Here is a 14,741-nt window from a genome sequence, read left to right as displayed (position 1 = left end):
TTTTCATTCGATGGGATATCGCGAGGTATCAATAAACGAAAGGCACTGTTTCGGGTTTCGACGAGCTTTTTTATGCAGAAGTGGAACTGACGCCGAGAAATCGGTGTCACTCTTAAGAAAAGGTCTGTAGGGGTCTTCTCTCACGGTTGTCGAAGTTAACTTGTCGCAGTTATTCTCGATGTAGCGATTGTGCTAGAAGGGAGGAAAGGAAAAGGAAGGGATGCGTTTCGCCCTGGGCCTGCCAGTAGTGGACTCGTCACTAAGGCTTTATATCAGGTCCTATCTTAGACGGGGGATACCTAGGACCATAGGAACATAGGAACTTATATTTATAGGAAGTCGAGGATTCACCGAGGACTCGTGAAAACCACCGTTTCCCATATAGCGATGAGGGTGCAAACGTTGGTCGCTGCAACGAGTAATCGTGATAAATAGTTATGGAAAATTGAAAGATGCATTGGCAAAACATTGAAGACTACCACACCTAATACCCTTCCGAAAGCTTAGAAACTGGATGTCAGTGATTAACCGTTTGTGTCCCAAGCAGCGCGATCGCGCTCAACTTTGCTGATGCATGTACGTCACATATTACCAACAAGCGCTATTGCGACGATTGGGATTTCTCGACATACAATTAAACAAGCGCTATCGCGCCGTTTGGACTTCGTTGCACTCGATTAAGGCAAGCGTTATCGCGCTGTTCAGGGTTTCTCGACCGTGTTCTTCCGAAAGCCTCAAGCGCTACTTGGGACTCAAACGGTTAAGGGCTTATCTTCAATTAAACCATTGTCAAACCAACCGTACTCAAGAGTCGAAGAACTCGTTCAAAATTAACATCATGCTCCTTATTCCTCATCAAGTGCATCATATTATTTTAGGAATCGAAACGACCCCTTTTTATTTTTCCTAGAATCGACACTTAGAAACGACACTTGTATTTACCTTCAGCTTCCTTAAGTCTCACGATCGCGTTGTCTCCCGAGTTTAGTATATTTTCAGTGAGGCCCTTCGATCGCTGAGTAATTCGTACCTGTCATAAGTTCTCGATAAAAGGCCCGATCAGCTGTTTGCTTTGCAAACAGGTACCGAGCACAGGATAATGGTTCAATTGAACACTAGAGACAATTGCTCGAACGACGATTGTTCGTCAACGGCCATTAGACGATACAAACGAGCAGGTGGCACATCGGGTCGACCGACTGCTTTTAGCTTTACGACCTTATACCAATGATTAAACAGAGAAATTTCGACTATTATGCGCATGCAGCCCAGTTGGAAACCCCGAGACATTTATAGGGTGAGTAATAGTTTCATATTTAGAGCAACTTTGGTACGAAAGCTTCTTTCGAGATTGCACCGGTATGCTACGGGCATTCCGTCTCGCAGCTTGTGGCGAGCTGAAATTTATCGCTGAACTTTGTGATGAATTTGGAACGACAATTGCATTCTACCAAATCTTCCCCTCTTCGTATTTTAAAATGCATCCCACGCTTTAAGCTCGCTTTAAAACTTTAATGTCATTCGATGTCTCTTTGGATTTGGTAAAAGTTCCATTCATTAGCGTCGTAGTTGCGGAGAACAATTGCCAATATTTTAAAATGCAATCGTTACTGGATAAAATGCGTATTCATAAATGATATCGAAAATATTTGCCCATTTATTTCCAATGATAATGAAAATCAGACGACAACTGCAAGCATTAACCCTTTGCACTCGAGAGGCGACTCTCAGTCGCCATTTAATCAGATTCTAAAGATGTATATTAATTAATATATGAAATTTAAAATTACCTAACGATGCGTGCAATGTCGAAGTAACATAATTCTTAATTTATCTTAATTTGCATACGATTTTTTATTTTCCATTTTAAAAATATCGTCGACTTTATGACAGTCTTCGAATTATTATTTCTCTGTAACGAAAAAATCGTCGAGTGTAAAGGGTTAATAATATTTGTAAATAATATCAAAAATGTTAAAAGAATACCTTAGAGTATTTATTTTGCACTGTGATGGAAATCAGATGAAAATTCCAAGCATTAACCCTTTGCGGAGGAGCGCCGCATATATGCGTTTAAAAAGTCACAGGTCGCGGATTATTCCGCGCTCGGTGATAGAACACAGTCATGATTCGCGGATTATTCCGCGCTTGGTGATAGAACACAGTCATGGTTCGCGGATTATTCCGCGCTCGGTGACAGGAGACAGTCGTGGTTCGCGGATTATTCCGCGCTTGGATGCAAATGGTTGAAAGCCTAAAAAAGATATCGTCGCAAATACAGAGTGTCCCAATAAATCGTATACCTTATTCTTTCTAATTTATTTTTTCTTTTTTAGGTACAACCTATTTAAAATAATGGCTAATTTTAGACTTTGAAAAACGTAAATATATTTTAAAGTTCTACTACCATAATCCATCCCAAATATATACTGTTTTTATAATCACGCAAAGTGTGTATACATTTTTTGGGGACACTCTGTATATCTCGTATTCCAATAAAGATCCTATATTTGAACTTCTTATTCAAAAGTACATAAAGATTACGCAAATTATAAACCCTGCAGCGCTCCAAAGTGTATAGACCGACCTTGCCGTGTGGATGAAAATTAATCTGAAACGAAATCTGTCTCCTAGACCGAAGGCATCGCCATGAGACCAGGATTGCCAGGGCAGAAAGGCGACGCAGGCCTTCCAGGAAGTCCAGGACCAAAAGGAGAGACAGGTATCGCCGGTGCCAAAGGTAGCAAAGGCGAACCAGGGCACAAGGGCGGAAAAGGCGATCACGGGAAAGAAGGTTCTCGAGGAATTCAGGGATTCAAAGGTGAACCTGGTGCTCCGGGAGCACCGGGGCTTCCTGGCGCACCAGGTGAGAATGGAAGACCGGCCGAGAAGGGTGACAAAGGAGACACAGGACCAGAAGGGAAACCAGGACCTCCGGGAACACCTGGACCACCAGGCATGCCTGGATTAAGCGGTCCTGGAGGAGTGAACGTCGCTGAGTCAAGTAAGATTAATTCATCGATCCTTCTTATGTATTTTAGATAATTAAATAATTAATTCGAATCGGATAAAAAGATGAAGATAATATGAACGAGAATTAGAACACATATGTGTTCTCTGGTATTCCTCTACCGCTCCTCGATAAATTTCTGGTATATTTAACACTAGAACTATCGATATTTAATGGGCACCTAACTATAACGTGCACAGGTTATAGTAATTTCAACGGTACGATGAATATGAGTGAATATATTGATTACAGTTCTTTCTTAACCATTTAAACTCGAGAGGTGCCTTTCAGTTACCATTTGATAAAATTTCGAAGCTCGGTATTAATTAATATATCAAATTTAAAATAATATAACAGTGTGCAAGGTATCGAAATTAAATAATTCTAGGTGTTAGTTATTATACGATTTCTTATTTACTGCTCAAAAAATATCAGCCTTAAGCAGAAAATTTTTCAACTTGCACCCTTCTTTAACCAAAAAATCGTCGAGCGTAAAGGGTTAATATGAGTTGATAGCAGTTTTATTCTTAAAGCAGGTGTGTGTGTTCGGTGATTGCAAAAAGGAAAATTCTGGGACCAGCCATTTTGACTGTGTGAGTAGTTCTAGTGTGATAGGATTACTGATAATTGAAGAACACAAAATTACGCAGACATGGAATTTAGTATATATATATTTCTAATAAGATTTCGAACCAAGTGTTTGAAATTAGTGATTCTTTCTGACACGGTATTATTTTATTCCAAGTGATTAATTTTCCAAATTCCATTATCTATACGATTAGCTGCATCCCACAAACCAAATACCCACTCCGAGAAAAATAAATTGAAAGAAACTATTAAGGGATTATATTGTAAAAACAACGTATCCAGTGGAAATGGTGGAAAAATATGTTTATTGAACTGGTGTACAATTAGAACCGTGTCTGAACTGTTTAGGGTAACATAATTCACAGTCATTTCCAGAATATATGAGACAAAAGACACTAAAGTGTAACAAAAGTCAAAATGAAAGAGCAGTGATCGCCCCCACCTGTCTAGGATGTGCAGTTTATTTTTAACATTTAATTTCACTGCAATAAAAACAAATTTCGCAAAACTCGACTTCGCAAACACAACCAGCCACGTGTTCAACTTCAACAAATTCTACGATTGTAACTTCAGCGTTCAAGGAAATTTCAACAACGTGTTTCCCAGAAATAGAGAACCGCCAACAATGTCCCATACATTCACTCTCAGATATTTTCCACCTTCTTCATTTTATCTCGAGACAAAAGGGAAAAGAGACAAAAGATTATCTGATCCCCATCTCTTCTACATTAGCTCAAACGAATAATTTCTCTGCCTAACGTGTCAAATGAATTAGTGTTAAGGGAAAAGGGCGACAAGGGCGAAGGTGGTGCACGAGGATACAAAGGAGACAAGGGCACGAAAGGCGAGAAGGGAGATAAAGGTGATTCCGGACCAGCCGGAATTCCTGGTGTGAATGGCGTTCAAGGACCTCAAGGAAACAAAGGCGAGCCAGGCAAGGACGGAGTTGCAGGAGTGCAGGGATTGGCGGGTGCAAAGGGCGACAAAGGTGAGAGAGGTCCGCCAGGAGCTACAGCTATAGCCAGCTCCGGAGACTACATCACCATCAAGGGTGAAAAGGGTGCGGAGGGGAAGAGGGGCAGAAGAGGACGCCCTGGACCTCCCGGTCCACCTGGGAAGCAGGGAGCCACTGGAGAAATTGGGTTACCTGGATGGGTGGTACGAGAAAACTCCTTTTATGCTCTTTCTCTCCTCTTTTTATCGATCAACCCCTCTATTTCCGTTTGATTTCCTCCCCATCAGGAAAATGGGCTTTCGAAAAATTATTTTGTTATCGCTCCTCGCGCCAATGGCTACGTGTTATTTAATCCTGTGTGTGTGTCACGTTGTAGCAAGCTGTGGACCTCTTTTCTTGCCCTGGCTCAAGTTCTTGATCTTGTTGGAAGTACGGGAGAGATGCAATTTTGGTTGCAATTTATCCGAGGTGATGGAGGATAATGAATAGAAGCGAAGAATGTTATGTCGCTGTGAGACAGTGAAGCTTTCCGGAGTGATTCTGAGGATTATGAAAAGTTCGGATATGAATGATCGATGCTAGAACTCATCAGCAATCTTTGGCTAAATAATACAATGATTACAAATATACTTTGGTTATAAATAATAATAATTAGATTATTAATAATATTAATTAATATATAAAAATAATACTGGTATACAGATAAAAATGATTAAAGTAGTATGATGTGGTTACTACAATAATCTTACATACAGATAAGAAAGTTCAGATATAAATGATCTATGCTAGAACTCATCAGCAAATTTTTATGTAAATAATACTGATATAGAATAGTTACAAATATACTTTGATTACAAATAATACTGATGTACAAATAATGATTAAAGTAATATGATGAAGTTCACTATAATAATCTTGCATACAGATAAGAAAGTCCAGATATAAATTATCTATGCTAGAACTCATCAGCAAATTTTTGTGTAAATAATACTGATATAGAATAGTTACAAATATACTTTGGTTACAGATAATACTGATATACAAATAATAATGATTAAATTATTAATAATATTAATTAATATTTTATAATAATACTGGTATACAAATAATAATGATTAAAGTAGCATGATGAAGATTACTACAATAATCTTGCATACAGATATGCATGCCTTTTGTGCATAAAAGTCAGAAATAGCTGCACTTTTTCAGTAACTGATGATATATCTGGAAACGATCATTTTGATTGGTTTGATAGTTTTAGTATTAAATAAACTCTGTTCTCATAATATTAACCCTTTGACTACTGTGGGCGCCTGAAGACGCTTAGAAATCTTGCACTTGTGATACTGTAGGCGCCTAAAGGCGCTCAGAAGTTTTGTTTGCTGCTAAATTTTAAGTATGTACTAAGTAACCATTTAATGCAGAATACAAGGAAATAAACAATGTTGTTTTAAGGCAGTGGAATGTATTGTTTTTATTATTATTTAAGTATACAATAATTTCTCAGAAATGCACACCTAATAAAAAATTGTAAATGGATTCCTATGGTACGGCTGATGCGTTTCAAAGTCCTCCATAGTCAAAGGGTTAAATGCTGTTAAAACTTGTATAATTACAGTATTTTATCGTATTTTTCTTAAGATAATAAGTTATATACAATGTAAATAGTACTTTGTAATATCCATAAGCAAGGAGTAATAATTGTCTGAACCTTGAGAGCGTATCTGACAGGCTAGATAAAGTTGTAAGGTCTCACGGTATAGTGGTGGCTTTTGACGGATTCCACAACTCTGAGGTCATGCAGTTCCGAGTTCCAGAGCATTAGATTAATTGGCGAGTGGCTACCTTACCCCCGTAATGAACAAGTATAAGTCAACGAATCTGCAAGCCTGTCAGACACGCTACCATGACTGAATTCTTCGCTTATGTGGTCAATACTCGAATTATCCATTATTGTTCCAAGCTAACAAAGCTTGACAAATTTAATAGCGTTCGACGTAAATTAGGGTAATGATAAAATACCGTAACTTTATACATTTCATTAACTGTCACAGGATTTAAGCTTATCTCTTTTTACTCCTTTTACATATGTAGTCTCTATTACTTTTTAAAATCCTTGGAATCAGTAAGCACAGGAAGGTTCATAAGATAAGAGTACTTTAATATAAGTCCAATCTAAGTAGTTGAGTACTTATCAGTTGGAAATTAACATTTGTTACATTGCTGAAAGTAAACGTTGCACAGTGAATTGCACAAAAATTGTATTCCTCCCATCTTCTGAAAATTGTAATCCAACAAGGCATAAAGTAACGTTTACTCAGTGGCCAGAGGAATTAATTTCTGTTATGCACAGCACGTTTCAAATGAATCACATCCCTTGCTAATTGCCTAAAAATCAGTGTCTAAAATCATATGTCTTTTTCAATGCTACGCACAGAACGCCATGAAAGTGAGTATTACACGGTACTCGCGTTACCTTAATAGTAAAAATCTGAGGAAATTTGACTCGTTCTCCTTTCGATGAGACTTAAATTCCATTGACTAATTTGCAGCTGACAGCTGTCGGTAAATCAATTATCCCGGTGAACCATGTAATAATCGAGTGATAAAATTAGAAATCACGGTAATCGGGAACAAATTGTATACTAGATTGAGCTGCACGCGAGATTAATTAAAGATTTAATGAACGTGGAATATTCATGAACAGGAAGATAGAACATGAACTCTATGTATCGGTAACTACTTCCAACAGGGTCGTCCTGGAACGCCCGGACTTCCTGGACCTGTTGGACCACTGGGACCCAAGGGAGAAAAAGGGGAGCCTGCCACACCTAACCCTTATGGAGTTTCTGTCGGCGTAAGTACAGTTAACAAATTCTCCTCGAAATCTGAACATCCGATGTAACCTTAATCCCATTTAACTTCCTGTGCTACGATAAATCTAACTGATCATAATCTTTTGATATTAAATTAACCCTTTGCACTCGAGAGGCACCCTTCAGTCACCATTTGATAAAATTTCGAAAATCGATATTAATTAATATGTCAAATTTAAGATAATGTAACGGTGTGAGAGGTACCGAAATGAAATAATTCTATGTGTTAATTATTACATGATTTCTTATTTATTACTGGTCAAAAAAATGTCGTCAGTTTTATAACAGAAAATCTTTGAACCTTTACTCATCTTTAGCCAAAAACTTGTCGAGTGCAAAGGGTTAAATTACAATAAGCAAAACATTCATCGTGCAATTAAAATTGCAATTACAATTTATTTATTTGCGTTATTTTCACCTTTCATGGTGAATTATAGTTATATTCAAATTAATGATACAATTTTAATTTACAAAATTAAAATTAATTATAAAATAAGATATGCTGTGTTTCCTTTGTAACTATTTATATACAAGGCGAGTGAATCATTTACTACCTGAAATTAATTAAAATTACTTGTAAATTGTTTATTAGACAAAAGTATATTTCAACATGTAATATCAAAGGGATACACGCAATGCCATAATTAATTTTTTAAATAAGAAAGTGAAATAACAAGAAATTAATTACTACGTTTCATGCACTCTTTGATATCAAGCAACTGTTGTTTGAAACATTTTTCTAGTCCTTTGAGAAGTCCTGTATAGTAACTAAAATTAATTGCTTTTACAATGCACACTTTGTAAAACGTAGCACATGGGGTTAACGCATGAACTATTGACGTGAGTTCACGTCGTTTATGATCTTTGCAATTTCTCACGAATTTAACAAAATTAACGCTTTCGAGCAGACATTATTTTTCTCCTCGTCTCGATGGGAAAAATTTGCGATCAGCAACTTCTACGTTTCTATTCGTCGTTTCTATTTTAATCTATCTACAGCAGAAAAATGCGAATCACGCGAATCATTTTTAACTTTCCAGTGTTTCGTTTAACATGCAACGAAACTTCCTCGGAATATCCAACCGGTCTCGAATCGCGCACGTGGAATTAATCTTCTTAAAATAACAGGCATATCGAAAATTCGTTCTATTTTTTCAGTCCCGCGGATTTTAAATTAGATCGGAAACAGAAAACAAGAGATCGCGATACGTTTTCTATCTTTTCGTATTTTTAAACATCAGTTATCCGGCGGTGACTCCGAGCTCGTCGCTTACCTTTAATTATTCTGGAACTGCTAGGAGCTAAGAAAAATGACGGGTAGAAGACGTAGCAGTCGGCGGAAAATTGGAAGGAATTTCCCGATAAGATCCTATCGCGAATCTTGCAAACTCTGCGATGATATCTCGCAAACAGAAATAATACGAGAAGAGATATCAGGGCTGTAGAGCTGAAGAGTTTGCCGTTGGAGAACGAATAAAGATAATGGATGCATTTTTATCCTGTCTCGTATCGGGTGAAAGGTCGAAGTGGAGATGTGCACGGTGATGTACGAGCACTGGGTTACAAACTCCTCGAAATCGTTGCATCAGGGGTCGTATCGTTGGAAAACATTTTACCCCACGCGAAATTTCGCATCTGCCAGGTTGATATATAATTAATATATCATTTTATTTAATTATATATTTAATTATTTTAATTGATATATTTTAAATAATATTTATATTATATTAATATTATTTTAATTAATATATAATTTTATATATAATTTTCCCAATCACGAAAAAAATGTCAAATAGGATTGTGCACCGGTAATAAGACCACTCAAACTTGCATATTTTGCAAAAAGTTTGTCTGAGGAAAATGCGTGATGAAGGAACCAGTTATATATAACTGGTGTAACGAATTAAATATTTTATTTGTAAAAATTAAAATACATGTTTTATAGTAAAATAATCAAATCAAAGAAAATAATTCGTAACATAACTTTTGATTTATAATAAAATAATCAATCAAAAGTTATGTTGCGAATATAGCATATATATTGCGAATATAGAATATATAATTGCGAACTGCATTCGCACCCCCATAGCATAGATTTTCATGATACGTATATATATGTCAAAATATTTTTATTTTCGTTAATGATTACGTGTCTTTTGTAGTAACCAAGAATTTCTTGATTCTTTAATTTTTATTATTAATTTATGTTTTTAACAATTTGTTATTAACAATGAATTTAATAATTCATATATGTTTTATAAACTAAAACTACATTCGTACCCCCATAGCATACATTTTCATGATACGTATATGTATGTCAAAATATTTTTATTTTCATTAATGATTACGTGTCTTTTACAATAACCAAGAATTTTTTGATTCTTTAATATTTATTATTAATTTATGCTTTTTGTAATTTGTTATTAACAATGAATTTGATAATTTATATATGTTTTATAAAGTTAAACTACACTCGCACCCCCCATAACGTACATTTTCGTTAATGATTACGTGTTTTCTACAATAACCAAGAATTTCTTGATTCTTTAATTTTTATTATTAATTTTTGCTTTTATCAATTTATTATTAACAATGAATTTGATAATTTATATATGTTTTACAAAGTAAAACTGCATTCGCACCCCCCATAGTATACATTTTCGTTAATGATTACCTGTTTTCTACAGTAATCAAGAATTTCTTGATTCCTTAATTTTTATTATTAATTTATGCTTTTAACAATTTGTTATTAACAATGAATTTAATAATTCATATATGTTTTATAAACTAGAACTGCATTCGTACCCCCATAGCATACATTTTCATGATACGTATATATATGTCAAAATATTTTTATTCTCTCTTTATTTTTGGCTCTAAAATGAAGTATTATACGAAAAGGGAAAACATTAGGAGATTCATTCTTATCTTAAAAGTTAGACGGGAGTTTATATTTTAACAACATTATATTTAATAATCATTTATGTTTCGAATAATGCATTTTGTCAAACGTTTCTTCCAAGTTCCTGCATTTTTCCTCCCCATTCTTCATCCTCCTTTTCCACTTGTTCTCTGTCCCGTCACGATTCGATTTGATCCTTCCCTGGGCTGTTTAATCACTGTTACGAAGCGGAAACGCTCGTACGAGTTCTACTACGAACGCGCAAGCTGGAACATTTTTTAGTCGGAACGACCACTTCGTGAAGCTCGCGAAACTTGTAACAGTGCTCGTAGATCACCTCGTGTACAGCGGCAAGTCTCATTGAGCAAGCCATAGAACGCGCCAGTGTGACGGAAATTAATGCAAGTGTGCGCTTGACGCTCCTTCCGACCCCTTTTTTTCCCAATTTTCCCTCCTTTTTTCACTTTCTCTTTCCCGGCTGCACCCTCTTCTTTTTCATCTTTGTCAGCCCGCGAAGCCCCCGGCTCGATTTATTCGGCGTCCCAAACAGAAATTCGTCGAAATTTCATCGTAACCATGACAAGCGACGAACGACGAATGCGCATGGCAGGGCTTAATTCACCCCACGCTTTTGGTTTAAAAGCTGAGCCAACGTAAGGCAAACTCCACGCTTTTATTGCGCTTTCGAACGGCTCAGCGCCGACGAAGACACGTACCGTGATTTATACCGATTTGCACTTGGCGAAACTGGTTCAAGTGTATGAATTTTTCCTTTTCTTTTTCTATTTTCTTTTCCTTTTTTTCTTTTTTTTTTTTGTATGAAATATACGCCACGAGTCAAAGGTATCCGTACACTTGTTTAACTTCGTCGGGATGTGGCTTAATTGGAAAATTACGGGTGAAGTGACCTGTAATAATTTTAGAAGACATTGTTGCGAATTTCTCGTGTTTCAATATGCATATTTTATATATTTTATATTTTATATTTTCGACTGTATATTTTACCTTTTATATTTTTAATCTTATATTTTATATTTAACATTTTATGTTATGTTTAGATAAAAGGCGATAAGGGAGACGACGGATTCCCTGGAATATCGGGACAGCCTGGGAGAGACGGTCAAAGAGGACCTCCAGGACCTCCAGGACCTCCAGGACCACCTGGACCACCGTCTCAGGGAAATTATATCCCAGTTCCAGGTCCTCCAGGACCTCCAGGACCACCAGGATCACCTGGACCATCTATAAGTGGTCAGAACGTTAAACCAGGAATCGTCAGAAGTTATATCCATGGTGAAAGAGACTATTACGGTGTTAGACAAGGTAAGGATATATCGATATACATTGACAACGTAATTAGAATACAAATGAAACACTTAGCTTTAAAGATTTAATATTTAAATATTAAAAAAAGTATTTAAAAATGCAAAAATTATTTATTCTTTCATATTTAAATTATCTTTACTCCTAATTAAATTAGCATAAGATACTTAGTTTAAAGTAATGAAAAAGATCATGTTTTGTTAGAAAAAAATCCACGAAATGTTCTGTTTCCTACGCTGCAAGGACCCAGAACTAGTCTAGACGAACTGAAGGCTCTGCAAGAACTAAAACAATTGAGGGAACTAAAGGAGCATTTAGGTAATCCTGTCATTAAATATAAAATGCGATGGAACAACGTTTCTAAAAGACAGATTAATCTTCTTCGTGTTCTAAATGCGACAAATTTTGTAGTAACGTTTAATGTACCTCTGAAAATACCTCTTAATTGTCTATAAAATTTTTATAAGGTGCTGCAACCACTGCGACCAGAGGACATCTGGAAAGCACGACCAAGATCGTACCAGGAGCAGTGACATTCCAAAATACCGAAGCCATGACGAAGGTAAATCATTTTACTGCTGTTAAAAAAATTTATTTTTGCATAGAACTTCGAATAACATACATAAATGCTTTAATTTTCGTTATATTTTTAGATGTCTGCTGTGAGCCCAGTTGGAACATTAGCTTATATCATAGACGAACAAGCGCTGCTCGTCAGAGTGAACAATGGCTGGCAATACATTGCAGTTAGTAGAACATTTTTCTGTTTGTTCCACCTTCGTCTAAAATTTTTAATATTTTTTGATTGGCTGAAAGGATTTGTGTAAATTTTGAGCGATGTACAGAAGTACGTATTTCTATACAGAAATCGTTAAAATAAAATATTTAGCTGTAAAATTTAATCACCGAAGGATCACCATAGAACAATGGGATGATAACTATTCGCACACCATCTAGTAATGTTCGTTGCATTTGTTAAATGTCTTGAATCGAGGAAAAATAGAAATTGTAAAATTTGTTGAATATGATAAAGTGTGTTATCAAACGCAATTACTTTTTTTTCCGCGATAATTATCTCGTACTTTGTACATCGTTTATTAATATAAAACTGTAATGTCTGTACTCATTTATTTGCCGGACTATCTCTTCAGTTTAATTCAAAATATTTATACCATGTTCTGTAGTTGGGCTCGCTTTTACCAATAACTACACCCGCACCACCGACCACGTCACCGCCTCCAGCGAATCCACCTTTCGAGGCTTCCAACCTGATCAACCAGATACCCATAAAAGCAGACGGAACGGGGGTGAGTTTCTATCTTAATCCTGTTGAGTGTAAAACGTTATCGATAAGACGTGGACTAATGTATTACCTAATTTCGCTTAAATTTTCTTCCTGCCGCAAAGTGGTATCCACGAATGGTAAGATATTAACACGATTAATCTTTTAACATTAGCATCTTCTTATATTTTTCGTTTAGGTTTCCATAGAAATTCATCACTTCGTTTCATTTTCATTAGAAGTTAAAGAAAAAAGGAAACACGACTTTTCATTTCCTATTTAACATGTTTTACATTAATTTCTTGAAGTACAAATTTGTATTATATTATGAAAAATGTAAGTACAAAATGGAACACATTTACCTTACAAAAATTGAATTGTAAGTATAAAAAAGATGTATATTTTATTCCATTATGTATCTGCACAGACTGGTATACAAAGCTTAAAAATCTATTTTATTTTACATATAAAAATTCAACGCCAATTTGTTAATCGTATTTTAAATATTTAAATAAATATTTAGTCTAAATGTTTGTCTAAATATTTCATGACACGAATTTTTACAAGAATGTCATATCGATATTACAATTTTCAGCTACGAATGGCTGCTTTGAACGAACCATTTACCGGAGACATGCACGGTATACGAGGAGCTGACTATGCTTGTTATCGACAAGCAAAGCGAGCTGGTTTGAGGGCTACGTTCCGCGCATTCCTTAGCTCCAGGGTTCAAAATGTTGACAGCATCGTGAAACTTGCAGACCGGGAATTACCTATCGTTAATATAAAGGTAATTCGTAATCTAAAATACACCGATTCTCCTCGGTTTATTCATCAAAATTATCCACTAAAGTTTCTAAATAATTTTCCATAAATGTATCGTGCATGTTATGTGACATTCGTTTTCGATCTTTCAGGGAGATGTTCTTTTCAATTCCTGGAAGGAGATGTTTAACGGAAATGGAGCCTACTTCTCACAAAACCCAAGAATCTATAGCTTCAATGGAAAGAACATCCTCACCGACTTTGCATGGTAATTGTGCAATTAATTTACTTTTTTTTCTGTAATAAAATAGAAATTATTGGTTTAATAATTGCATGAGAGTTTTATTTATACATAAACTTTAATATACTAGTTAGTTAACGTTAAATTTGCCCGACTTTTCAGGCCAGAAAAGGTTGCATGGCACGGATCACACAAATTAGGAGACCGAGCAATGGACACGTATTGCGACGCTTGGCATTCAAGCAGTTCAGATCGTTACGGATTAGGATCACCGTTAACAGGAGGACGTCTCTTGGAACAAGTTCGTTATTCCTGCGACAACAAGTTCGCGCTACTTTGTATAGAAGTAACCAGCGAGACCACAAGAAGGAGGAGAAGCGTTGATGTTGTAGAGGACGAGGACGAAATGTCGGAGAACGATTACAAGGAGTACTTGGATTCTCTGATGGAAAACTAACCCTTCTACCGTTCTTCTGCCTGCCTTTTTATTCCTCTTCCCCCCGCTCTCTCTCTCACTCTTTTCCTCTTAACCTCTCTTTCCGCCTCTTAACATACGTAAATCACAAAACAACAGTGTCGTTGTATAAATAGAAATCGAGATGAGTTCATCCTGTATTGTTCTTGTTTGATGAGCTATTAAAAAACAGTAAATAAAATAAAAAGGAGAAAATGTGGAAAGGATTTCAGAGGAAAATTGATCTATGTCAGATGCAATGCGAACAGTGATCATCTCATTTCTATACAGCGTAAAATCTATCTGTAATTCCAAAGGTTATAACCGTAATTGCGAGTCATTAAC

The 14,741-nt window shown here is 36.0% G+C and overlaps 1 protein-coding gene across 5 annotated transcripts; it reads left to right on the top strand.

Moving 5' to 3' along the window:
• The first annotated feature begins 1,246 nt into the window (after positions 1 to 1,246).
• On the top strand, positions 1,247 to 14,480 carry Mp (collagen XV/XVIII-type protein multiplexin). Of its 5 annotated transcripts, none has more exons than XM_017908433.1 (14): positions 1,247 to 1,297; positions 2,635 to 3,004; positions 4,374 to 4,756; positions 6,991 to 7,002; positions 7,306 to 7,410; positions 11,390 to 11,654; positions 11,898 to 11,972; positions 12,122 to 12,216; positions 12,308 to 12,400; positions 12,839 to 12,961; positions 13,062 to 13,076; positions 13,532 to 13,726; positions 13,854 to 13,969; positions 14,105 to 14,480. In XM_017908433.1, exons 1-14 carry the CDS (start codon positions 1,256 to 1,258, stop codon positions 14,397 to 14,399), a joined length of 2,184 nt encoding a protein of 727 aa, XP_017763922.1. In that variant the 5' UTR covers positions 1,247 to 1,255; the 3' UTR covers positions 14,400 to 14,480. The 5 variants fall into 5 exon arrangements, with proteins under 5 accessions (XP_017763922.1, XP_017763918.1, XP_017763919.1 ...); XM_017908429.1 differs by having other exon boundaries at positions 11,859 to 11,972; XM_017908430.1 differs by lacking the exon at positions 6,991 to 7,002 and having other exon boundaries at positions 11,859 to 11,972.
• The last annotated feature ends 261 nt before the right edge of the window (positions 14,481 to 14,741 follow it).

The sequence above is a fragment of the Eufriesea mexicana genome, unplaced genomic scaffold, assembly GCF_001483705.2.
Source record: "Eufriesea mexicana isolate 0111107269 unplaced genomic scaffold, ASM148370v2 scaffold10819, whole genome shotgun sequence".
NCBI lineage: Eukaryota > Metazoa > Arthropoda > Insecta > Hymenoptera > Apidae > Eufriesea > Eufriesea mexicana.
This window is presented reverse-complemented; position numbering and strand designations above follow the sequence as displayed.

Excerpts from the sequence above, each read along its gene's own strand:
- Mp (XM_017908429.1), top strand. The coding sequence starts at position 1,256 with ATGCGCATGCAGCCCAGTTGGAAACCCCGAGACATTTATAGG. Across the intron at positions 3,005-4,373 it reads AGTGAACGTCGCTGAGTCAA|TGTTAAGGGAAAAGGGCGAC; the intron begins GTAAGATTAATT and ends CAAATGAATTAG. Across the intron at positions 12,401-12,838 it reads ATGGCTGGCAATACATTGCA|TTGGGCTCGCTTTTACCAAT; the intron begins GTTAGTAGAACA and ends CATGTTCTGTAG.